We start from the raw sequence: 27,605 nt of genomic DNA, 5'->3' as shown, positions 1-27,605 counted from the left end.
TGAAAAGGCATGGTGTGGTGGACCTTCTTGAAATATGTCGGCTGGAAATCTTCGGCCTTTAGCTAGTGGTGGAGTTCTCATGCCCGGCTGGCAGTGCACCCCCACCCGTGGGATTGCTGGTGGAATGGGGTAGCTTCAATGGGAATTAACAATGACAGTGGCGGGAGTGGAGATTTCTGCCGTCAGCAAACGTGCGCTGCCTCCCACTGCCGAGAAACATGTGGTTGGGAGACTGGGCAATCCCGCCAGTCATCTCTACTTTATCATGAGGTCAACATCCTGGAGCTTCCTGCCTAACAACATTGGGCCTTCACCACATGGAAGGCCTCGGATGAAGATGGCGTCTCAGCATCACCTCCTCATTGGGGATGGGTAAAGAATGCTGACCTTGTCAGTGACAGCCACATCCCATGAACAAATGCAACTCAAATGCTCTACCTCGTACATTCTAAATAAAGCTTTTAATGCTGTAGTTTTTAAATAGTTCATATATTCCGGAGCAGATTCAAAGAATTTTTTCACAGGGTAAAATTAAGTTAGCTGCAGTTCCAAAATTGTTGGCGTGGAGGCGCAAGCGAGCCTAATGCAGAACAACCTCTCGTTGAGCCTGGGGGCGCCGCTCTTGTCTTCATTCGCGCGTTCCTCGCCAGACCAAATAAAAGGCAATGGTGACACGCCCACAGAGCCAATCAAAGGAGGGGGCGTGGTGATGGTTTGATTGACAGCAGTATTGGCCAATCAACATGGCAGCCGCTGGATGATTGGCAGCGCGGTCAGCCAATCATCTATTTAACTGGTCCGATTGCGGTCGTTTGTAAATCTGACCCCAAGGGTTTGGAAATATTTTGAATTATCATCAGATTAAAAGACGTGGATGCATAACTAATAAAGAATCGTTTTTTAAGACGTTTCCACACTTGAATGTCATGAACTGTTGCAGTTTCATTTACTTTAAACAACAGAATTGCATTACTGTGTGAAGGCCAGACTCTCACCACAAGCCCCGTTAACTAACATCGAGCCATTAACCGCCGCTGTTTCAAATGGTTTCCCGTCACCGTTCCGTTTATAAGGCACCACGTCAACCAATCGGGGTCGCCGCCCCGGCACAGCCAATAGGAAGCGGGCTCGCGAATTTGAATGCTGGCGAACGTTCCACAAACAACGGTCAAAATGAAAGGGCGGGGCCAAGAGAGAGCGAGCTGCCAGTCAGTGTATATGAGTCAATGTGTACTGAGGGGTCAAGTCAGTGTATATGAGTCAATGTGTACTGAGGGGTCAGGTCAGTGTATATGAGTCAATGTGTACTGAGGGGTCAGTCAGTGTATATGAGTCAGTGTACTGAGGGGTCAAGTCAGTGTATATGAGTCAATGTGTACTGAGGGGTCAGTCAGTGTATATGAGTCAGTGTGTACTGAGGGGTCAAGTCAGTATCAGTCAGTGTGTACTGAGGGGTCAGTCAGTGTGTACTGAGGGGTCAGCCAGTGTATATGAGTCAATGTGTACTGAGGGGTCAGTCAGTGTATATGAGTCAGTGTACTGAGGAGTCAAGTCAGTGTATCAGTCAGTGTATACTGAGGAGTCAAGTCAGTGTATATGAGTCAGTGTACTGAGGGGTCAAGTTAGTGTATATGAGCCAGTGTACTGAGGGGTCAGTCAGTGTACATCAGTCAGCGCAGGTACTGGGAGATCAGTCAGTGTAAACTGAGGAGTCAGTGTATGTGGAGGAGTCAGGCAGTGTATACTTAGGGGCCAGCCAGTGTACGCTGAGGGAGATGGATGTTACACTGAAAGGTGCATAGAGAGAGGCAAGCAAAGGCTGAAGGGCAAAGTGCAGAGAGATAGAACTGAGGGATACAGATCCTGCAAACCTGGGGAGTTCTGGACGGATCCTCAGTGTTAGGCAGTGACACTGTGTACACAGAGAGGGGTTTGGAAATACAGTACAACAACAGACAGCTATTGCTGGAGAGATCCAGGCTGGCGCATGTGATTAAAGAGGGGTAGGGAGACTTACCAAACATGCTTTAGAGGTGAGAGCTACAAAGACAGCCAGGAGTTTGAGCCGATGTGCGGTGAGAGTGCAGGGATTGTAATCCTGAAGGGGCACATTCAGATAGTGAGAGCAGGCCAGGCTGTCTGTGCCAAACAGCTGGGGAGAGAAAGTTAGCTGTCTGACTTTTTTTAAATATCTTAATTCAGAGTGAAAGTTTGGTGTTGGCGAAGTGAGAGTGTGTGAAAGTAAAGTGTGTTAATTTGCAAACATTAGTGGGGGAGTTTCGAGATTCAACTTGTTTATTGGGGACGGAACCAGCGTGGATCGATTTGGTGACTCTATTTAAAGTAATCAGATTAAACAATTTGGAGCCCTGATTAGTCACTGTGGCAGATCAGAGAGGCAGATTTAAGAGTACTTTTTTTTGAAGTCAGTTTAGTCATTGTCAAGTTCAGGAACAAGTTGGAGATGTCGGCGCTGACATTTAAGAATAAACTGGTTGCATGGCTGTGCTGCAAGTTCTGTGACAATATACTGTGTGCCCGAGGCATGAAGGCAGTCTTGCTGGCTGACACCGACGTGGAGCTTTACTCCACTGATATCCCCCCAACAAGGTAAGGACCAGGCTTTGACATTTCCCACTCTACCTGCTATTGTATTTACCATTTGTAGTCCTGATGTCTTAATGATTCTAAACTTCTTTACCCAGAGTGGTAAGAATGTGGAACTCGCTGAGAACGATTGAAATGAACCATCTCGATGCATTTAAAGGGAAACTGGATAAACAGACGAGGGTGACAGGAATAGAGTATGCTGATAGGATGAGTTAACATAGAACATAGAACCTGCAGTGCAGAAGGAGGCCATTCGGCCCATCGAGTCCGCACCGACCCACTTAAGCCCTCATTTTCACCCTATCCCCGTTACTCAATAACCCTTCCTAACCTTTTTGTTTGGTCACTAAGGGCAACTTATCATGGCCAATTCACCTGACCTACACATCTTTGGACTGTGGGAGGAAACCGGAGCACCCGGAGGAAACCCACACAAACATGGGGAGAACATGCAGACTCCGCACGGTGACCCAGCGGGAAATCGAACCTGGGACACTGGCGCTGTGAAGCCACGGTGCTATCTACTTGTGCTACTGTGCTGTCCAAGAGGGGGTGGGAGGAGGCTCCCGCAGAGCATAAACACCAGCAGCGAGCATTTGGGCTGAAAGCTGTTTCTGTGCTGCAAATACTATGTAATGACATGGTTACATTGCACAATCTGTATTAGCTGTGATTGGTGGGTAGCACCCTCGCCTGTGAGTCAGAGGGTTGTGAGTTCAAATCTCACTTCAGAGATAACAGAAATCTTGGCTGGCACTCCGAGTGCAAAACTGAGGGAGTGCTGTACTGTTAAAAGTGCTACCTTTTGGATAAGATGTTAAACCAAGGCCCTATCTACCTTCTGAGTTGGTTATAAAATATCTTGGACTGGGTTGTCTGATTCTGGGACTATGTCCCCACGCCGGCGTGCAAACGGTGGTGTTCTACACCAGATAAAATGGCACAAAATGGCCTCCGATCCGATTTGCGGGGGACTAGCGGGACGGCAGTGTAGATCACCCGGCTCTCGCTTCCGATACGCCCCAGAGAATTGCCGGGTCCGTGGCCTTGCATGCTCTGGCTGCTCACAGACCTAGCCCGTGAAATAGTTCCCCCCCCACTTCGGCGAGCTTGCGCACCGCGGACCCCCCCCGCCACAGTGCCCTCAGCCCCAAATAATGATCCCCTGCCCGCGGATCGGTCGTCCCCTGATTGTGGCGGCACTTGACTGAGTCCGCAGCCGCCACGCTGAGTTCCCGACGGGTGAGACCACACGTGTCCCACGCCGTCGGGAACTCGGCCGGTTGGGGGTGGAGCATCTGATTAGTTGATACGTGGTGTACGCCGTTTTGGAGGGGGCGGCGCATCACGAAAGCGGCGTCGCCCCAGATTTGGTTGGGATCTCAGATTCTCCGGCCGGTCGCCGAACGTGATTTCGGTGTCGGTGACCGGAGAATCCAGCCCTTATCTCACTGTTTGAAGTGTCCTGGCCAATAATCATTCCTCAACCAATTGCCATGTTGCTGTCTGTGGGTGCTTGCTGAGTGCAAACTGACTGTCATAATGCTTACATTATAAAAGTGACCACACTTCAACAGTATTTAATTGGCTGTAATGCGCTTTGGGACATTTTTGTGAAAGGTGCTCTATAAATGCAAAACTTGTATTTTCTGCCAACTAACTTGATCAGAACTGGTTTAGGAATTTATAGATGATGCACCTGATGGCAATGCGATGAATGTTCGGTCCAGTGGAGATACTAAATTATAGAAAACAGGAAGGCTGATGCTGAGGTACCTGATTAAAATCAATTCTGCATCGCTAAGAGTGGAAGCATCTGCCAGGATTCCCTCTCCTGATTGTTATCCTGTCAAATTCTTGCTGGAAAATATGCAGTTGGTCAGAATCTGGTTCAATTGTGCCCCTGCCAGTTGAATAATGTGCCAAGTCACTATTAAGGCTTGCAGGCCTACCTCTGCCTCAGAAAGGCAGATAGCATTTTCAGAGACCCCTCACACCCAGGCTTTGCCCTCTTCCAGACCCTTCCATCAGGCAGAAGATACAGAAGTCTAAAGATCTGCACATCCAGACATAGGAACAGTTTCTTCCCCACAGTTACTGGACTCCTCAACGATTCTCCCTTGGACTGATCTGTTCCCTGTGAGAACACTATTCACGACACCCTATGCTGCTCTTGTTTGGCTTTGTTCCGCACTGTGACCAATCACTATTTGTTGATGCACCACTGTCAATGTACTCTGTTGATTATTCTTTTGTCTACTATGTACATACTGTGTACATTCCCTTGGCCGCAGACATTGATGGGATAAATTTTCAAATAATCTGATTTAGGATGTCAGCTGAGGGACAATTATTGACCAGAAGGTCCTGTTCCCCCTCCTACATTTGTTGTGGGATATTTTACGTCCACTTGAGAGAGCAGTTTAACATTCCCTCCCTTAGAACTGCACAGGAATGGGTCTCTGGAGTGAAACTGTGTCGTGAGTGGAACGAGTGCTATTTCTGAGACCAGGTTGATGCTTACAGGAACCTCTCAGCTGTAACTGCAGTGTGCAGTGTTTTAAACTCAAATGTCTTGATATCCCAATAAAGGCAGCCCTGTAACACAATTAACCTGGTATTAGTGCCGTCAGACACATCAATACCGTCTTGTGGTTGGATTTTCCTTTAACCTTCCGGAAAGCAAGGTAATTGATTTGGGACATTGTGATCTGGAGCTAACCATGTTGCTACTATTAATGACATTTGTTCTAGGGGTGCCCAGTGGTTCCTTGTATGACTTCAGAGCAAACTATTGACTTGTTTTAAAAGGTAGATTATTCCCCTGCAGTTTGTAATGAAATAGTCGCTCATGCCTCCAATGTTCATTCAATTTGTGAAGAGAACCTTGTAACCAAGTAGAATAAATATATTCAGCAATTTTCTGTGAAGTTTCTAATTCATCTAAAATTCAGGTCCAGTTTTCAGTTATTTTGTTGACGAGATGGATTCATTTCAAGTCTCCTGTAAACATAGGCAGGGTCTTAGGTTTGCTTTCTTATCACTCCCAGCAGAGCGCCATCAGTTGGACAGTTATGAGGTCTGAGCTGCAATGATACTAGTTGATTGCACTTTGCCTGTTCCTCTACATCAAAGATTAAAATCTCGGATATATGGAAACTACTTGCCACATATGTCGACATACATTGTATCAATTCTGATCATGTTTTTTTTCCCCTTTGCCTCCCAACCTGAGGAATAAAGAATGAAAGGAGTTCCCACAGTTAGCATAATTAACATTGGTGTGCTGTATTAAATCAATGTAGGTTGGCCTTAAAAAGAAATTTGAATTAGAGTGTACAGCCTCTATGCGAGCATCATCTTTCCCCAGAGGTGGCCTATACATGTAATATCAAAGCGCATTACTCGGTTGACAGCATTATTGTGCAGAGCCTCTGGCGCTCCTGAATTTCACAACTTCATTTGTATAGCACCCCTTAAAAAAATTACAGTACCCAATTATTTTTTCCAATTAAGGGGCAATTTGACATGGCCAATCAACATAACATGCACATCTTTGGGTTGTGGGGGTCAAACCCACGCTGACACAGGGAGATTGTGCAAATTCCACACGGACCCGGGGCCGGGATCGATCCTGGGTCGTCAGCGCCAGAGGCAGCTGTACTAACTACTGCGCCACCGTGCCGCCCTATATAACGCCTTCTAATATAGTAAATCACCCAAGATACTTTGCAGGAGAATTGCCAAACAAAATTTAACACTGCATCACATGTATCTTACCGTCCCTCAATCTCAAATGGAGCGAGAAATTCTCTGGTGGCTGAAGTATGGCACATGGGAGCACATCCCCTCTACTTGTCACTGCAGATGACATTGAAAAACAGAGGAGGAAAAATAAATTTATTAAAGGCTATTTGATTAGAGTTTTGTAATATAATAGGACTGAATGAAAATTATTCAGTGAGATAGCACAGAAACAGGCCATTCGAATCAACCTGTCCATTTTGGTGTTTGCGTTCCACTTGAGAGGTAGTTTTCATCTTCAGTGATTTTAGATTCTGTTCTCTATTTCCTCGTGTTTGTCTAGATTCGCCTGAAAAGCATCTATTTTATGCTCCTCAATCATTCCCTTTGGTAGCGAGTTCCACATTTTCACCACACTGGGTAAAAAATGTTTATCTTTAATTCCCTATTTTGATTTGTTGGTGACTATCTTATATTGATGCCGTCTGTTGTTTCTCTTCCCTAAAAATGGAAATGTTTACCTTGTTAAAGCCTTTCATAATTTTAAAGATCCATTAAGCCACCCCTCAGTTTTTATTACCCAGTGTTATTTCTAAAGCATCAACAAATATTCTTAGCGAATATTAGAAATTCCTCATTTTTCTAAGATTGTGAAAGTCCACTCCTTATAAAAAATAAATTGAGATTACCCAATTCCTTTTTTTTCAATTAAAGGGCAATTTAGCATGGCCAATTCACCTACCCTGCACATCTTTAGGTTGTGGGGTGGACCCATACAAACACAGGGAGACTGTGCAAACTCTACCCAGTGACCAGTGGCCAGGATCGAACCCAGATCCTAGGCACCATGAGGCAGCAGTGCTAACCACAGTGCCACTGTTCCGCTCCTGTAAATATAGGTAGTATAGCTGTGAAAGTCCGCTCTTACGATGTCATGCTGCCCTAGCTCAACGTAAAAATCATAGAATGGTTACAGCACAACAAGAATTTGTACAGTCTGTCGAATCCTGGTCAGTTCACCACAAATACAACTTAACTTGTCCCGCTCCCGAATCCTTTTCCTCCAGCCCAGCGCTTTTTCTTTTTTTTAGTCTTCAGATGCCTATACAATATTGTTTTGAAAGCTGCAAATGACTCTTTTCTTCACTACCCTCTAAGGCAGTGCCAGATCCTGACCACTCACTGAATAAAAATAGTTTTTCTTTATATCGCCTTTGTTTCTTTTGACAATCACTTTAAATTATTACATTCTAGTTTTTGACTCATTCACCAAAGGAATCAATTTTTCTCTTATTGCTAAAAAGAGAGACATGTTGCCAAAGCTTTGCGTCTTGCACTCATGACAAACACAAGAATTCCATATTACAGGAGAAAAGTGTGCTGATTGGTTGGCAAGTCGTCACTGATTGGCCAAGGCGTTACCATGAAGAAAGCAATAGGCTTCCCAAGCCCCCATGTAATTCAAAAAAGCTGCAAGGCTTGAACATAGTCCTTTGTTTGCAAAGAATGAGACCCTGCTTATGAATGTAAATTATGCTTGCTAGAAGTAAATGAGCCACATTATGAACTGGACTGATTATCTCAAATTGGTTAATGAATTTCAGTGCTGGTGAGATGCCAAGTAGGTAGGATGTACATCCCAGTGATTGGCTGATCAAATCAAACAACATGTTCCTTCAGTTGTTTGTAATGGGTAGAGTACAGACTGTACTCAAGCAGCCCACGTTTGTAAAACCCAAAACAAAATGTCTACTGTGAGATGTGACTGGGAAGCACTTGTTGAACAATCCTGAGTGTGCTAATAGCTACACGAACAATCAATTTAAGATAATCAGTCGAGATTGTAAGGTGGCTTATTTACGTTTTCCAGGAGTGACTTGCATTCATACATTGGGACCCCTTATCCTCAAACAAAAGAAGTATGTTCAAGACTTGTGCCTTTTTTAAATTACCCAGGAGCTTAGGGAATCTGTGTTCCCTGTTGCTTTCTCCATGACAATATCTCGGCCAATTAGAGTTGGCTTGCCAACCAATCCGCATCCCTTTCTCCTGCAATATAAATTGTAGTGAGCATGTGAAATTTGGCATTCTTGCATTCATCCTGACGAGTACAAGATGAAAAATTCAGCAACATTTCCCACTTTTTAGCAATATTTAAGTTCTGTACTGCCAAGGAACTGTTTTCTCTGTCTCGACACTTCATGATGTCAGACTATTCATTCTCCAAGTGTTAGGGTTAAGATAGTCAGCTTTAATGTTCCCTCTAGGCTGCACAGCTGCTCAGCAACTTGATGGTTCCTGCGCGGGCTGGGCACAGGTCAGCAGCTTTAAAGTATCATCACAAAGAAATGCAAAGGGACTGTGTACTTAAACAAATTGCACACTCTGGGCGAAAAATAAATGAGGTTGCATTGCCAGCTTCTCCAATCTGTCGATGTAACTGAAGTCTCTCATCCCCAGAACTATTCTCATAAATCTTTTCTGCACCTTGTCTAAAACCCTCACAGAATCTTTACACTGTAGAGGAGGCCATTCAGCCCATCAAGTCTGCACTGGTTCTCTGAAAGAGCATTCTACCTAATCCCACTCCCCTGTCTCATCCCCATAACCTTGCCTATTCTTTCTTTCGAGATAGCAATCCAATACTCTTTTGAATACCTCAATTAAACCTGCCTCCAAACTCTCTCAGGAAGTTTGTTCCAGACTCCAATCACCCGCTGGGTGAATTTTATTTTTCTTACATCACTTTTACTCCTCTTGCCAATTATTTATATCTGTGTCCTCTAGTATTTTTCTGAGTGGGAACAGTTTCACATTATTTACCCTGTCCATGCCCTCGGGATCTTGAATACAACTGTCAGGTCTTCTCTCCGCCTTCTTTTATCCAAGGAAAACAGACTCAACCTCTCCAATCTATCTTCATAGCTACAGTTGTTTATCACTGGAATGATTCTTGTGAATATCCTCTGTACTCTCCCCAATTCCCTCACATCCTTCCACAAGTATGGCCCAGAACTGGATGTAGTACTCCAAATGAGGCTTAACTAGTGTCTTATACAAGTACAAATTGACCTCCTTATTCTTACACTCAATGCCCCATTAATAAAGCCTAAGATACTATATGCTTTATTAACTGCCCACTCGACATGCCCTGCCATCTTCAATGACTTAAGTACAGATACACCAAGGTCCCACTGTTCCTGCACCTCCTTATTTTGTACTGTTTCTCTATACCCTTCATGCCAAATTTAGAGTGGTCAATCCACCTAGCCTGCACATCTTTGGGTTATAGGAGCGAAACAAACACAAACACGGGGAGAATGTGCAAACTCCACACAGACAGTGACCCAGAGCCGGGATTGAACCTGGGACCTCGGCGTCTTGAGGCAGCAGTGCTAACCACTGCGCCACTGTGCTGCCCCCACTCAGTCAGATTCTTATCCGAATGCCTACTCCCTTTTATTCCAAGAGCCAGGATGTTGCTCACATGTCTGTTGTGTGGCACTGGTTAAAACTGGCTTTTGAAAATCCATACACCACACATCAACAGCATTGCCCTTATCATTTAAAAAAAAAAAATTTAATGTACCCAGTTAATTTTTTTCTAATTAAGGGACAATTTAGCCTGGCTAATCCACCTACCCTGCACATGTTTGGGTTGTGGGGTAAGACCCATGCAGACACAGGGAGACTGCAAACTCCACATGGACAGTGACCCGGGGCTGGGATCGAACCCAAGTCCACTGTGCCACCGTGTCGCCTAACATTACCCTTGGCAACCTTCTCTGTTACCTCCTCAAAAGAAAACTCCAGCAATTTGGTTAAACATGATTTTTCCTTAATAATCCATATTGGGGGGTGGGGGGCAGGGGGGTGGCGTGGGGGGCAGGGGGGGTGGCATGTGGCGCAGTGGTTAGCACTGGGACTGCGGCGCTGAAGATCCGGGTTCGGAACCCGGCCCTGGGTCACTGTCTGTGTGGTGTTTGCGCATTCTCCCCATGTCTGCGTGGGTTTCACCCCCATGAACCAAATATGTGCAGGTTAGGGGGATTGGCCATGCTAAATTGCCCCTAAAATTGGGAAAATAAAATTGGGTACTCTAAATTTATATATTTTTTAAAAAAAATCCATGTTGGCTTTCTTTAATTATTCTGTACTTGTCTGAGTGACTATTGATTTTTATCCTGAAATTTCCTTCCATAACATATTGTGGCCCTGATTCTTTGAGGCCCTAATCACAACTTGCCTTTCAAGGCACTGAGTATCTTTTCACCAAGAAATCCCATGTACTGTTGCCAAAATGCAAATAATTCACAATTTATTTTCTCCTCACCGTTTGTTTCAGTTGGCAACTGCAGGTCTCTGGCACCTCTCCAAATTGCTTATTCTTTGTATGAGTAATTTGACAAGACTACTGCTGAAGCCAGTCCTATTCAGATCCAATGTCACACCAGTAAAAAAAACATAGTAAATGATGCTGGGTGGCAATCGGGGCCAGGAACTCTGCAGACTAAATCAAGAAGGACATGCGTACTGTTGCCCTTGCTGAGATTACCTACAGAAAAAATATTGTAGTGGGTGCATTGCTTTGGCTCTTATATTGGTTTGAACACTGGTGTGACAGACTGTAGACATGTTGTTGTGCCAATTATTCTTGTTGGGAACGTCCTACTAAGTGATGAAGATTGCAGCTGTTACTTCATGCTGACTTGTTCTAAATTACAGGGCCGTGGACTTCGTAGGAAATTGCTACTCCACAGAAAGCTGCAAATGTAAAATAAAAGACATTGCATGTTTAAAATGGTAAGTTTGTTCTCCGCTGCAATTGGAAGTCATAAATGAATGGCCATTGAAGAACGTCTGGATTCTGCGGTATCTTGTGAATGTGAAGTGGGAAGGCTGCTGCAGCAGCAAAATTTGCAGATAGGCAGCCCACCTGAAGGTAATTGATTGTAACCATTCAAGTGTCCAAATTAAGGGCCTCTTCCCTCCTCCACTGGCAATTATCTGCTGGGAGACCCTCCACTGTGAGGAGGCCCTTCATTGGCCACAGGGGGGCCCATGGCATCAATGGCCACTGCCACAGAGCCTCCTGTCTTCAGCAACACCCTGCCTCCTCCTTCGTTGGGGCCTGCTTGGCCTCTGCACTCCCCAGACCTCGTTTACTACACATCGAGGGCCCATGTCTATTGTTGCATCCTCGTCCTCCAGCTGCAGTCCCAGCAGTGGCCACTGTTTGTAGACCCCAGGCACTGAGTTAAAATCCAAGCCAGAAGAACAAAAGTAGGCCATTCAATGTTTTGACCGTTTCACCATTCAGTTAGATCATAATTTATTTAACCCCATCTACTCAACTTCGTTCCTTATTCCTGAATAAGCTCGACCAATGTTCCCTAACATCACCCATTTTCGTTACTGCTCTTCAGTTGCCATCTTGACACTGTGTTAGCGCTTGCATCTCTGTCAGAATGTCAAGGGTTCAAATCGCACTCGGAATTGAGCACATAATCTGAGTTGCTCTGTTGGAGTGCCATCTTTTAAATGAGATGTTAAACAAGTTCGTGTCTGCTGCTCAGGTGGGTGTAAAAAAAAAAAAAATCTCAAGCTCCATTGGAAGAACAGGAACTTCAAATGGTGCTCCAGCCAACAGAGGTAGCCATTCATATACTATTGTGAAATCCTGCTGGGAGCAAATTGGCTGCTTTAAGAGTGGCTATTCTTCAAACAAACATAAGGGCCGGGATTCTCCAACCCCGTGGCCAAGTTCTGCCGCTGACTTGAAAAGCGGCGTGAACCACTCCGGTGTCAACGGTCCTCAATTGTCCGGTATGCTCCCCTTCCTAGGGGGCTAGGTCGGCACCGCAGTGGTCCCTGCAGCTCCAGCCGGCGCGGCACGGCTGGCACGAGTTTGCGCATGACTCTACGGCTGGCACGAATTCGCGCATGCCGCCACGGCCGTACGAGTTTCCACATGCACGCGAGTTCCCCGTCTCCGCACCGGACCCCGGGCAATATGGCGGAGGAACATAGGCCCCCACAGTAGGCCCCGATCGCGGGCCAGGCCACCGTGAAGGCCCCCCCCCCCCCCCCCGGTGTCCGATTTTTTTCCCCCCCCCCCCCCTTCCAGGATGGCCCCCGCAGACACACCTGCCAGGTCCTGCCGTGTGCGACCTGAGTAACTCATGCCAGCGGGTTTCGGCCGAACCCGACAGGCACTCGGCCCATCGAGGCCCAGAGAATCGCCGGGGGGGGGGCAGCTTTCAACGGTCCCCGACCGGCACGGCGGCGATCCCACGAGCACCTGAAAATCGGTGCCGGAGAATCAGCGAGCCGGCGTCGGGACGGCGTGGCGCGATACCCACGCACCCCCCGGGGATTCTCTGACCTGGCGCAGGGTTAGAGAATCCCGGCCTCAGGATCTGAGATAGTTTGAATGGGGCACAGAGTACAACAGCGAAGAAGCAATACTAACCCTATACAAATTATTGGATAGATGGCAAGTAGAATTTATGACGAGGTTTGAGGGCCCCAACTCTGGAAGTAAATCAACCCTTTGGGTTGCGAGGCTAGCACCTTCAACCGCTAGCTAGTTTGATTCAAAAGCAAAATCTGAAATAGAAACAGAAAATGTTGGAAATGCACAGCAGACCAGGTAGCACCTGTGGAGAGAGAAACAGTGTTAAAATATTTTGCGGTGATCTTTCTTCAAAACTTAGAATCATAGAATCCCTCCGGTGCAGAAGGAGGCCATCGAGTCTGCAGCAACCCTCTGAAAGAGCACCCTACCTAGGCCCACTCCCACACCTTATCCCGGCAAACATGTAGCCTAACGTACACATCTTTGGACCCTAAGGGACAATATTGCATGGCCAATCAACTTAACTTGCACATCCCAAATATCTTCGTCACAGTAATATCCGACTTCATGGGCAGGATTCTCCGTTTGACTATGTACTCTTGCCAGAGCTGAATTGCTTCTGGTTTGGACAGGCATTTGAAACGGTGCCCAGGAGGGATCACTATCCCTTGCCATGCAAATATATGCATGGTGGGGATCGAGGGATTTCTGTCACAAATCCTGCTATCTGGCTGCCATTTTGTGTGGGGCTCGATAGCGAGGTTCGGGGCCTGGAACCCCCATCTAAATGAATGCAAATCCTGTACCCCTGCTCCCCGCTGACAAGTAGGGGCATCCTCTCTCTCTTTCCAAGGCCCTCCCCCACCACAGTACACATGGATGAGGATGACCAGAGCCCCCCCATCATACCGTTCCCACCCCATCGGACTGCACCACCCCATTGGATTGCCACCACTCCATCGGAATGCCCCTCCCCAGCAGACCCTCCCCCTCCCCAGCAGACACTCATCTCCCCAGCAGACAAGCCATCTCCCCAGTAGACATGCCCCATCCCCATTAAGAACACCCCCCTCTCCCCACCAGAATTTTTGTATTCTCTTTTTGAAAAAAATAATTTTTATTGAAAAATTTTGAATTTGTACAACATCGAACCATAGTAAAATACTAACAATAACAATAATGATAGCAATCATAAACATTCGCCCCTACTCAATGAACAACCCAACATATTAACAACAACTTAAACTAACACAATGTTAAGTTACATAACCGTAGAAAAAATATAGAAACAATAATAAGGAACCCCCCCCCCCCCTTTCCCCCCCCCCCCCCTCTCTCTCTCTCTCTCTCTCTCTCTCTTCCCCCCCCCCCCCCCCCCCTCGGGTTGCTGCTGCTATTGACCAAGATACCTATCTTTGAGCCAGGAAGTCCGGAAAAGGCTGCCACCGTTTATAGAACCCTTGTATTGATCCTCTCAGGGCAAATTTGACCCTCTCCAATTTTATAAATCCCGCCATGTCACTGATCCAGGTCTCCACACTTGGGGGCCTTGCATCCTTCCACTGTAGCAGAATCCTTCGTCGGGCTACTAGGGACGCAAAGGCCAGGACACCGGCCTCTTTCGCCTCCTGCACTCCCGGCTCCACCGCAACTCCAAAACTTGCGAGTCCCCACCCTGGTTTGACCCTGGATCCAACCACCCTCGACACCATCCCCGCCACCCCCTTCCAGAATTCTTCCAGTGCTGGGCATGCCCAGAACATATGGGCATGATTCGCTGGACTCCCTGCACAGCTGGTGCACCTGTGTCACCCCCAAAGAACATACTCATCCTAGTCCCGGACATGTGGGCCCGGTGCAGCACCTTGAATTGGATGAGACTAAGCCTCGCACATGAAGAGGAAGAGTTGACTCTCTCCAAGGCATCCGCCCAAATCCCGTCCTCTATCTGCTCCCCAAGTTCCCCCTCCCATTTAGCCTTCAGCTCCTCCACTGACGACTCCTCCACCTCCTGCATTACCTTATAAATGTCAGACACCTTCCCCTCTCCGACCCACGCCCCCGAAAGCACTCTGTCCATCGCCCCCCCGCGAGGGCAGCAAAGGGAACTCCTCTACCTGTCGCCTAGCGAACGCCTTTACCTGCAAGTATCTGAACATGTTCCCTTGGGGGAGCCCAAATTTATCTTCCAGTTCCCCCAGGCCCGCAAACTTCCCGCCAATAAACAGGTCCCTTAATTTACTAATGCCCACCCTTTGCCACCCCCTAAATCCCTCATCACCGGGATGAACCGATGATTTCCACCTAATGGAGCCTCCATCGAGCCCCCTGTTTCCCCCCTATGCCGTCTCCACTGTCACCAGATTCTTAGGGTCGCTGCCACCACCGGGCTCGTGGTATACCTCTTAGGAGAGAGCGGCAACGGCGCCGTTGCCAAGGCACCCAGGCTCATACCTCTACACGACGCCATCTCCATTCTTTCTTCCCCCCCCCCCCCCCCTCCATCACCCATTTACGCACCATTGACACATTGGCCGCCCAATAGTACCCCAAAAGATTGGGCAGCGCCAGCCCGCCTCTATCCCTCCCTCGCTCCAGGAAAACCCTCTTCACTCTCGGAGTCCCATGTGACCACACAAAGCTCAAAATACTGCTAGTCACTCTCCTAAAGAAGGCCCTGGGGATGAAGATGGGCAGGCACTGAAAGAGGAACAAGAACCTCGGAAGCACCATCATTTTGACGGACTGCACCCTCCCCGCCAACGACAATGGCAGCATGTCCCACCTCTTCAACTCCTCCTCCATCTGATCCATCTGGTGAAATTATGCTTGTGAAGAGTCCCCCAGTCCCTGGCCACCTGCACCCCCAAGGTACCTAAAACTCTCCCCTTCCCTCCTAAGCGGGAGCCTATCAATTCCTTCCTCCTGGTCTCCAAGGTGCACCACAAACACCTCACTCTTGCCTAAATTTAGTTTATAGCCTGAAAAGGTCCCAAACGCAGCTAGCAGCTCCATCACCCCCGGCATCCCTCCCACCGGGTCCGCCACATACAGTAACAGGTCATCGGCATACAACGACACCCTATGTTCCTCCCCACCTCGCACCAAACCTCTCCACCTCCCTGAATCCCTCAATGCCATCGCCAACGGCTCGATTGCCAATGCAAACAACAAGGGGGACAGGGGTCAACCCTGCCTGGTCCCTCGGTAAAGCCGGAAGTACTCCGACCTCCTCCCATTCGTGGCCACACACGCCATTGAGGCCTCATATAGCAGCCTCACCCATCTAATAAAACCTTCACCAAATCCAAACCTCCCCAACACCTCCCATAAGTACCCCCACTCCACTCTATCGAAGGCCTTCTCTGCATCCAGCGCCACCACTATCTCTGCCTCCCCCTCAATCGCCGGCATCATGATGACATTCAACAATCTCCGCACATTCGTGTTCAGCTGCCTTCCCTTCACAAACCCTGTCTGGTCCTTGTATACAACCCCTGGCACACAGTCCTCTATCCTGGTGGCCAGGATTTTTGCCAGCACCTTGGCATCCACATTGAGGAGAGATATGGGCCTGTATGAACCACACTGCTGGGGGTCCTTGTCCCTCTTTAAGATTAACGAAATCAGCGCCCGCGACATTGTCGGGGGCAAAGTCCCCCCTTCCCACGCTTCATTAAGTGTCCGCACCAGCAAGGGGCCCACTAGGTCCACAAACTTTTTATAAAATTCCACCGGGAACCCATCCGGCCCCGGCGCCTTCCCTGACTGCATCTGCCCGCAGGGCCGGCTCAAGGTACCGGCAACTCAGGCAGTCGCCCGGGGCGCCATGTGCTAGGGGGCGCTATCAAGGAGTGCGGGTCCCGCGCATGCGCAGTTGGGCCGGTGCCAACCAGCGCATGCGCGGTGGCCGCCCTCCCTCAGGCCGCCCCGCACAAACATGGCGGATGGATCCAGGCTCGCCGGTGGTCACTCCGCCCCCCCCCCCCCCCCCGCCTCTCACCCCCCCCCCCCCCCCCCCCCCCCGAAGGGCGCCGAAGTTCAGCTTGCCCGCGGCGCCAGCAACCCTAGGGCCGGCGCTGTCTGCCCGATCCCCTTAACTAGCTCCTCCAGCTCAATCGGCGCCCCCAATCCATTCACCTGCTCCTCCTGCACCTTCGGGAAAGATAGCCTGTCGAGGAACCTCTCCATTCCCCTCCTCTCCACCGTTGGCTCCAACCGGTACAGTTCCCCGTAAAAGTCCTTGAAGACCTCATTCACCTCTACCCCCTTCCGCACCACATTACAACTCTTGTCTCTCACTCCAGCAATTTCCTTAGCCGTATCCCGCTTGCGGAGCTGATGAGCCAGCATCCTACTCGCCTTTTCACCATGTTCGTACACTGCCCCTTGTGCCTTCCTCCACTGTGCCTCCGCCTTTCTAGTGGTCAGCAAATCAAATTTAGCCTGTAGGCTGCACCTCTCCCCCAACAGTCCCTCCTCTGGTGCCTCTGCGTACCTCCTGTCTACCTCCAGCATCTTTCCCAACAGCCTATCCCTCTCACTCCTCTCGCTCCTCTCCCTGTGTGCTCGGATGGATATCAGCTCCCCACGAATCACTGCCTTCAGGGCTTCCAGACCATCCCCACCTGGACCTCCCCCGTATCATTCACCTCGAGGTACCCCTCAATACTTGCCCGGACCCTCCTACACACCTCCTCCTCTGCCAACAACCCCACATCCAACCGCCATAACGGGCACTGGTCCCGCACCTCCCCCATCTCCAACTCTATCCAATGTGGAGCGTGGTCGGAGATTGCAATGGCCGAATATTCGGCCTCCTCCACTCTCGGAATCAGTCCCCTACTCACCACGAAGAAGTCTATCCGAGAATAGACCCTATGTAAGTGGGAGAAGAAAGAGTACTCCCGTGCCCTCGGCCTCACAAACCTCCATGGATCCACCCCTCCCATCTGGTCCATAAACCCTCTCAGTACCTTGGCCGCCGCCGGCCTCCTACCCGTCCTAGAGCTGGACCGATCCAGTGAAGGATCCAACACCGTATTGAAGTCCCCCCCCCCCCCCCCCCATAATCAGACCTCTCGCCTCTAGATCCGGGACCCGTCCCAGCATACGCCTCATAAAGCCCGCATCGTCCCAATTTGGGGCATACACACTAGCAAGTACCACCTTCTCTCCTTGTAGCCTGCCCCTAACCATATCATACCTACCCCCCTTATCCGCCACCACCTCAGATGCCTCAAACAACACATTTTTCCCCACCAGAATCGCCACTCCCCGGTTCTTCACATCCAACCCAGAGTGGAAAACCTGCCCCACCCACCCCTTCCTCAGACGGACCTGATCCGCCACCTTCAGGTGGGTCTCCTGAAGCATTGCCACATCTGCCTTTAGTCCCCTCAGATGCGCAAGTACCCTCGACCTCTTCACCGGCCCATTCAATCCTCTCGCATTCCAGGTGACCAACCGGATCAGTGGGCGTCCCGCCCCCCCCCCAGGCTAGGAACCCTCCTAGCCGCGAACCGTCCTCCATTGTACTTCCGTGGGTCAGCTAACTTCTGCTGACCCCGGAAACTCCCGCCAGAAACCCGACCCCTCCCAAAGTGGGATCATCCCCCATCCTATCCCTCCTCCAGGCACCGCTCCAGTGCGGGGAAGAACCAGTTAAGGCCCCCCCGTCATCGTCTCCACCCCCCAGCCCCGCAACGCGGGAAACCAGAGGAAAGCCCGCGCTTTCGCACTGCCCCACCACACCCTTCTGACGCAGCTCCCAAATACCAGCCCCACTCCATACCCCCAACCCGATATAGAATACAACAAACCCCCCCAACCCTCCCCGCAAGATACAAAACTCAAACAATGCCCCACAATAAAAAACAGAACAACCACCCAATAAATAACCATATCAAAATTACAAAAGTACAGAAAAAGAGAACACAGCAACAGCAGAAACCAGCAATAAAGTATTACAACCGACCCCGCAACCCCCAGCCCCTAGTTCAAGTCCAGTTTCTCCGTCCGCACGAAGGCCCACGCCTCCTCCGGGGAATCAAAATAATAATGCCGGTCCAAATAAGTTACCCACAGGCGCGCAGGCTGCAACATTCCGAACTTTATCTTCTTCTTGTAGAGCACCTCTTTTGTCCGATTAAACCCGGACAGCCACTTAGCCACCTCCGCACTCCAATCCTGGTAGATCCGTACTACCCCATTCTCCCAGCTGCTGCTCTTCACCTTCTTGGCCCAGCGCAGCACACACTCCCGATCACTGAACCAGTGGAACCTCACCAGCACCGCACGCGGGGGTTCATTCTCCTTAGGCCTCCTGGCCAGTACCCTGTGGGCTCCCTCCAGCTCCAGGGGCAGATGGAAAGATCCGGCCCCTACTAGCGAGTTCAGCATCGTAGCCACGTAGGTAGTCAGATCCGACCCCTCCAGCCCCTCCGCAAGGCCCAAGATCCGCAGATTTTTCCGCCTCATGCGGTGATCAAGCTCCTCGAAGCGGTCCTGCCACTTCTTGTGGAGTGCCTCGTGCCCCTCCACCTTACTCATGAGGACCACGGCCTCCTCCTCTCGTTCAGTGGCCTGCGTCTGCAACGCCTTGATGGCAGCACCCTGGGTCGTCTGCATCTCCGAGAGCCTTTTGTTCGTTTCCTGCAGAGAGCTCAGTACCTCAGCCTTGAAATCTGCAAAACAGCGCAGGAGAGCAGCTTGCTGGTCCTGGGCCCACTGCTTCCACTCCTCTGGTGCTCTGCCGGCTGCCATCTTGGATTCCTTCCCCCGTTTTTTCTGGGGAGGTGCTGCCATTTTTTCCCCCTTTCCACTCCGAGTTCGAGTCATGAAATGTGGAGAAAGTCGATCAGCACACCTTCTCCCACCGGGGGAACGTCGAAAAAATTCCGTTTTGGGCTCTAAAAAGAGCCGAAAAGTCCGTTTGAAACGGGAGCTCCCAAATGTGCGGCCTCCTACATCATCACCGCCACCGGCGAATTTTTGTATTCTCAGACTAAATGTTATTGATGTTTTATATGCTTCAAATACCTAACGATTCAGAACACAGCTGCTTACAGTCCCATTACTCCTGTTCTTATTGATTTATGATAGGCCGAAAATGCAATTCATTGAACTTGAAATTCTCCTAATCAAATTTCCCAGTGGCCTGGCTCCAACCTTCCACCAACCTTAGATCCTTCAGTTCTATGAGTCAAAAATGTAATGCTTTCTGTCTACTTTTTGATTCCACCCCACCCCACCAACCTCCCCACCTATCCCACAGTTTGGTGACAGAGTCTTCTCCTACCTGCTCCTGTTCGAATATTCTTCCTGAACCCATGCATTTCCACTTCTTGTTCCAACTAATGGTTCTTTTAAGCCAACCTTTAAGTCTGCATCTGACATCTGGTTCCTTACTGTTTTATCCCTCTCCCAGTACAACATGTCTTGGGATTTTTTCTATGCTGACTGTTCTATAGAAGCAAATTGTTAGAGGTAGCTGTGAGGGCTTTGGTTTAATCTTTGGAGAGAAAATACTGCTGTGCACTATCTTGTCCTGAGAATGCTGATTCCGTTCTGGGCTGGGTTGGGGATTTGTTTCCATAGATTTTGGCGACTCTTGCACTCTACCCATTTTTTCATGCGCGAGCGTTATCAGGCTTTCAGCTACGGAAAGCAGCATAGCTCTGTCTGATCCTGTTCTCAGAACAAGCTGTCAGAGTAACTTGATATGGAACTGAAACCTTGGCTGACTTGGCACAGACTTGGGACCGAAACCTTCTGGTCTGTGTGGCTTAGTCCTATACCAGATTGAACTGTATCCAATTGAACTAGTCCCTCAGCACCTTTGAAGCTTAGTTCCAAATTTTGCTTAGTACTTCTGTGTATTTCAGGACTCTTGTCAAATGTTCTACTTTAACTATATAATAAATGTATACTATGGATTGGTTTTCAATTTTCTGCCTCACAAGGATTTTGTGACTGAGTTTTATGTAGGGGAAACGGGCACGGTGTGGTTTGGAGAGAATTCTATTTCGACAGCCGTGAAAGTAGATCATACACAATCATCACTTTTTTTCTCTCATTTCCAGTGGTAATGCTGTTGGCTACCATGTGGTCGTCCCATGCAAACCGTGTTTGCTGTCCTGTAACAATGGTCATTTCTGGATGTTTCACAGCCAGGTGATCTATGCTGTCAACAGACTGGATTCCTCTGGTAAGCACAATATCAAGCTGAGTGTGGAAAACCACAGTGCCTCCATTGTCCAGCCTGCTAGTGTTAAATGCATGCAGGGAACTAATAGCCCAGTTATTATTGCCATGTGAAAGATTATTTTTTAAATGTCCTTGAACTCAAATACTGAAGCATTGCAGGCATTAAAATTTTTGCATGCTGCACTTTACTACATGTTCTCCTGGTAGCCTTGAGGAGCCATCTGTTTTAAGGATATTGCCTCTAGTGACGTATAATCAATTACTGAGACCTGCATGAATCCTTGCTCACAAAATTCTGTATCTATTTACAAAATGTGATTTTATCACATCTCAGAAGTTTCTAATTCTGGTGCCAATGAATTGTATGGAGTAATGAATTCCTGGCTGTCTGTAAATGGTGGTCCTCGTTCTCTGCTTTGAAAGGCAGGAGCAACCAGAAATGATTGGGCGATTACTCTGGAATTCTGCTGTTATCCACCTGACCCACTAGTTACTGACCATCACTGTAGAAACCAGAGAACAGAGCATTTGACCATGAGGGGCTGGTATATGTCACAGAGTTAAAAATAAATTCTGATGCCTGATGTTTAACTCCTGGACTCAATCCATCGTACATAATTCATTCAAGACTATTTGATATTTTCAAGAGTTTTAAAATATTTTATGAGGCAAATTTACAAATTTCCTGGTGACTTAGTGTATCATATAGTATAGCACTGAACCTTTCAGATCAGAGAGACCCACGTTCAATCTAAACCCTACTGTTGGCTGCTTTGATATAGAAGAGCACTAGGGCACTATTATTACCACAACCGGCTGAGTTATTCAGGAAATAAATTGCATTGCTTCCCATTGATTTTCACAGTAACTTCATTGCAGTGTTAATGTAAGCCTACTTGTGACCCTAATAACGATTATTATTATTGCCGATTACTGCTGAGTTATTCTCTGCTGTCCCTCCACTCGGGGATAAATTTTAATCAGGGTCTTGAGTTTCTGCCATAGGTCTTCATGTGACTGACCAGGCAGATTCTCGGCCTGCAGATCTTTGGGCACATGGAGCAGAAGTTTTGCCTGAATGCTTGCGGACCTGGTTTCAAGAAGGACATTCGTGTATGCTCAATGGCCTCCCTTTTTTATAAAATTTCGAGTACACAATTTTTTTTTCCCCAATTAAGGGGCAATTTAGCGTGGCTAATCCACATACCCTGCACATCTTTGGGTTGTCTGAAACCCACGCAAACACGGGGAGAATGTGCAAACTCCACTCAAACAGTGACACAGAGCCGGGATCGAACCTGGGACCTCGGAGCCGTGAGGTAGCAGCGCTAACCACTGCGCCACCATGCTGCCCTTCAATGGCCTTCCTGTTGTATCAAGAGGAAGTGGCAGAGGCATTGCTGATGGAATTGCTCTGTGCTGCTGATACACAGTCCAGGTCTCATTGTAGTACAGGAGTGTGGTGATGACAAGTGCTCTGTACATGAGGACTTTTGTTGATTTACAGAAGTATTTATTGTCAAACAGTCACTGCCATAGTTTTCAGAAAGCTGAATTAACGCAGCTAATCCAGTGTTGGATCTCTCGTCAATGGTGTTTTTTTGAAAGAGGTGGCTGCCAAGTTATGGGAAGTGCTCAAGTTTGCGTTGTTATGAGTTACTACGGAGTGACTACTGCTGGAAACTGCATGTGAAATGATGCACTGTGGACAGAATTGAGCTTAGTTTGAATTCCTTTCAGAGTTGTAGTTTGTCAATCCTTGGATGAAGAGTGATGCCTAATGGCTGACATTACTGGCGAAACAGTAATCCCGAGTGAATCAACATCTTCAGTCAGGCGAGGAGGGGAGCAGTTTAAAAAAAACTAAATTTTTTACATGCAGTTAAGGCATCAATCATGAAGTCAAAGAAAAAGTTGTGGATGGGTGACAGTAGGAGGAAGCAAGGGTTTTCTACCTGATACAGTGCAAGCCTGACCTCACTATTTAAAAAAAAAAAATGAATTTGTGTTTGTGAGTGCAGATTTGAGGGAGGGAGGGGGGGGGGGGGGGGGGGGGGGGGGGATCTAAAAAGATTGTGCTTGTTTGGAGAAAAAGGAAATGGTCTGAATCTTTCAAAAGATTAGTGTTTCTCTTTAAATCTGTCTGGAATTCAGATTGCCTGACATTTATATAACATAACAAAGGTGAGCTTCACTTTATTTTAATGTAACCCCTTCAGAATTAAAAAAAAACATAGTTTTACAACATTTGGCTCCATAGTAGTGCAATCTATTTGTATTGACCTCATCATTTTTTCCAAAAATGAATGATCCAGTAATTCAAATGAAACATTAAAAAAAGGCCTTTGTTTTTCTTTGAGGAAGATTTTGAATTAATGGACATAGCTCGGTAGAGGGAGAGAGCCCAAGTGGAGGGAGAGAGCCCAAAGAAGACTTGTCACCAATGATTCAGGAATAGGCAACGTTACAGAAGTTTTGTGCTGGACAAGATGAAGCCAGGCCTAGAAGGAATCCCTAGATTATGGTTTTAAATCAATTCACTGGGAGGTTGTGACTCAGTGGTAATTACAATTGACAAGGTTTTAGGATAGTCTTAGAATCATTGAATTGTTACAGAACCAAAGGTAAGGTGAGAGTGACAGCCCTTGAAATCAGACCAAGTGTGGCACCAAGGAACACTGGAAAAACTAGAATCAATGGGGATCAGGGGGTGAACTGTTCATTGGTTGGAGTCACACCGAGCACAAAGTAAGATGGTTGTGGTGGTTGGAGGTCAATCATTGCCATTCCAAGACATCACCACAGGAGTTCCTCAGGGTAGTGTCCCACCAAGTCACACACCACCCTGACTTAGAACTATATTAAGGGCAGCAGGGTAGCATGGTGGTTAGCATAAATGCTTCACAGCTCCAGGGTCCCAGGTTCGATTCCCGGCTGGGTCACTGTCTGTGTGGAGTCTGCACGTCCTCCCCCTGTGTGTGTGGGTTTCCTCCGGGTGCTCCGGTTTCCTCCCACAGTCCAAAGATGTGCGGGTTAGGTGGATTGGCCATGCTAAATTGCCCGTAGTGTCCTAATAAAAGTAAGGTTAAGGGGGGGTTGTTGGGTTACGGGTATAGGGTGGATACGTGGGTTTGAGTAGGGTGATCATGGCTCGGCACAACATTGAGGGCCGAAGGGTCTGTTCTGTGCTGTACTGTTCTATGTTCTATATTGTCATACTTTCCTTATTGCTGGGTTAAAACCCCAGGAAATCCCTCCTAACAGTACTGTCGGAATACCTACACCACATGGACTACGAGGTTTAAGAAGGCTGCTGACCACCACCTACAGGGCAATTAGGGATAGGCAATAAAAATGCTGGCCTAGCCAGCGATGCCCACATCCCATGAAAGAATAAAAATAAAGGAGGCCATTCAACCCATCCTGTCTATGTTGGCTCTCTGCATGCCATGTTGTCCCACTCCTCCACCCTTTGTAACCCTGTAATTTTCTTGTCAATTATTTTCTTATAAAAGTCGATTGAATCTGCCTCCAGCAGACTCTCAGGCAGTGCATTACAGATCCTAACTTGTGGAAAAAATGCTTTCTCATTTTGTTAGTTCTTTTGCCCATCGTTTTAAGTCTGATTCTGAACCCTTCCACTGATGGAAAGTTTCTCTCCGTCTATCCCGTTTAGTTCCCACAAGATCTTCAACATCTCTGACAAATCTCCCAATCTTCTCTATGGAGGACAACCCCAACTTCTCAATCTGTCTAAGTAACTGAAGTTCCTCATCCTTGCTACCATTCTTGTAAATCTTTTCCGCACTCTCTAAGCTTTCAGATCCTTCCTAAAGTGCAGTGCCTAGAATTGGACACAATACTCCAGTTGTGGCTGACTAAGTGTTTAATAAAGACTCCCCATAACCTCCTTGTTTTTGTATCCTGCCTTTATTTTTCAAACCTAGGATTCCATATGGCTTTTTAACCACCTTTTATTCTGCCTTTCCACCTTCAATGATTTGTGCACATACACCTCTAGGTCTCTCTCTGTATATATCTCTCTCAATGTATATCACAAAATGCAGTGGTTCTCTGATCCCAGATGTAGGCAGTGGAGTTATGTATCCTGTCATTTTTTTTCTTTCTTTGTTGTATATGGAGTAAGTATTTAGGGAAAACAGTGTTAACAGTGCTAAAGCAGTACAATTTATTTGATTTCAGGTGTTAATCTGCTTCTGTGGGGAAATTTATCAGATACAGAAGATGAAGAGAATGTATATAATCTATCTGAAGGGGAGTGTATCAGATGATGTGGCCAAGATGTCAAGAATTTCAAATTTTGTGCTTTAAAAAAAAAAGCAGCTTTGTCATAGTTTCAAAGTTTCTGAACATTTTTTGAACCTGCTGCATGAGTTAACTGCAAGTTGTGAACTAGAGTTAGCTTGTTTGAAGTTCTTTTCACAAAGGAAGGATGTCAACATTTGCACCCTGCAAGTTGTCAAGTGAACACCAGGAAGGATTGGTGAGCAGGTGCCTATTTTCTTTATGCTTTGCAGCTTTCCAGACACTTGTGGTGAATGCCAACAAAGTCCGTTGCCTATTGTTGAACATGGACATTAGTTTGCACTCGCATTGGACGGGCTCTGCACAGCTGATACCAGATACCACAACAGATGTGACTTACAAGTGAAGAAGGTGCTTTGGCTGCCTGTGGGTTGGGAAGCTTTCTGCCTCCTCTCCAAATTCTGTTCTCTGATGTAAAAGCTGCTTTTTTGGTAGGCAACCTATTTGCACTCAAAATAAGCCAAAGATAGAAAACATGTTTTAATCAGGATGCTAAGCAGGAATTTGCATTTATTTTAAGAGCAATTTCCTCTGGAAATTATGGTTAAATTGCCTGCCATATTCCTCACCCACACTAATGTGTAAACAAATAGCCACTTGTGCAAGGTACCAGAGCGTGACTACTCTGAACTGAGCTGTTCCCCTTCAGGAGAAGAGGAACCTTCATTGCGACATGAATAAATTCTGTTTGTATGTAAATATGGAGTTTCCACGATCTGACGGAAAACTATTCATGGTTTGTTTGAAACCTCAAAGGTCACATATCATTCGTACAGATGCCCATCATATATATTTTCAGTCTATTTCAGAACTCTAGCTGAAAGTTGAGTTGTCAATTCAATTTGCTTTAGTTGTACTTTGTGTTGCAGTTTTCCAACGTATTAGGGCATTTGTACAAGCTTCCCAGCTGTGAGGACAGCCACCAAATATAATAGGAAACTAGACAGGCGCCCTCAGGTGAAATGTAGATTTGACTAACTTCAACATCTTGCAGATCAAACGCACTTCTGCCCTCACAACTACAGTAGGTGGGAGGAACAGTGTCAGCTTCTTGAATGTTGATGTGGAACAAAGTGACTTTCAATTTAATTTTGGACGAAAATAGTTGAAATGTAAACACTGTACAAAATATGAATGCTTTTTATCAGGTTCTATTCAACAGCATTTACTAATTTTCCCAGGAATATTGCATAAGGATGAGAATCTGCAAGCTACAGTGACCAGAGATTCCAGGTTTGATTTCCTGGCCAGTATTGAACCAGCCCATTTGTAGGGATGCGATGAGTGATGCACTAAGAGAAATGGTAATGTAGTGACACTGTCACTGGACAAGTAATCCAGAGGCCCAGGCTAATGCTCTTATAACATGTGTTCAGACCCCACCATGGCAGCTGGTGGAATTTAAATTCAATTGGTTAAATTTTTTTTAAAAATCTGGAATTGAAAGCTATTCTCAACCATGAAACTATCATCAATTGTTGTAAAAACCCATCTGGTTCACTAATGGCCTGAAGGAAATCTGCTATTCTTATCTGACCGACAACAATGTGATGGCTCTTAACAGCTCTCAAGGGCAATTAGGAATGGACAACAAATGCTGGTCTTGCCAGCAATGCCCGCATCCAATGAATAAAGAAAAAGATCACAACGGAATAATATGGGGCTATCAGCCAAGATTTCCACCTGATTATTACTTAGCAAGTACATGAGTGTGAATGGGGTAAAAGTACAATATTGGGTTGCTGTGTTTCCCCTCTTTTACCTTTTAGTAAAATAACCTATTGCCACTCACTGGTCTTAATTGAGAACAATGATAGGAGAATCACCATTGCTTTGGGACTGAATCAGTTCAGTTGACATTTTTGGCACTTGTTCATTGTCTCATGGTCCCCTTCAATTACTCAACTGTAAAGTGCAATGTTTTTTTTTTTATAAATTTAGAGTACCCAATTTTTTCCAATTAAGGGGCAATTTAGCATGGCCAATCCACCTATCCTGCACATCTTTTTGGGTTGTGGGGGTGAAACCCACGCAAACACGGGGAGAATGTGCAAACTCCACACAGACAGTGACCCAGGGCCGGGATTCGAACCCGGGTCCTCAGCGCCGTAGGCAGCAATGCTAACCACTGTGCCACCGTGCTGCCCTTAAAGTGCAATGTTACACAGAGTTGTAATTTGCACAAAATTGACCCTATCTGAAAATGGCTGATGAATTCTTTTTGGAAATGTTTTATCTGTTTTACTGACCATTTTTTTTGAAAGGGAGTGAAATTCTAACACATTTTATATTTGTGTCAGGACTTTTTGGATTGAATTGGTGTGAGGTAAGAAAACCTTTGTATTGGGACTGCAAAGTG

The 27,605-nt window shown here is 47.1% G+C and overlaps 1 protein-coding gene across 1 annotated transcript; it reads left to right on the top strand.

The window, feature by feature from the left end:
- The first annotated feature begins 1,181 nt into the window (after window positions 1–1,181).
- fam72a (family with sequence similarity 72 member A) lies at window positions 1,182–27,281 on the top strand. The gene is made up of 4 exons (XM_038821044.1): window positions 1,182–2,610; window positions 11,080–11,157; window positions 20,797–20,921; window positions 25,124–27,281. Exons 1-4 carry the CDS (start codon window positions 2,465–2,467, stop codon window positions 25,210–25,212), a joined length of 438 nt encoding a protein of 145 aa, XP_038676972.1. The 5' UTR covers window positions 1,182–2,464; the 3' UTR covers window positions 25,213–27,281.
- The last annotated feature ends 324 nt before the right edge of the window (window positions 27,282–27,605 follow it).

Source organism: Scyliorhinus canicula, chromosome 15, assembly GCF_902713615.1.
Source record: "Scyliorhinus canicula chromosome 15, sScyCan1.1, whole genome shotgun sequence".
In the NCBI taxonomy this organism is placed as follows: Eukaryota; Metazoa; Chordata; class Chondrichthyes; order Carcharhiniformes; family Scyliorhinidae; genus Scyliorhinus; species Scyliorhinus canicula.
This window is presented reverse-complemented; position numbering and strand designations above follow the sequence as displayed.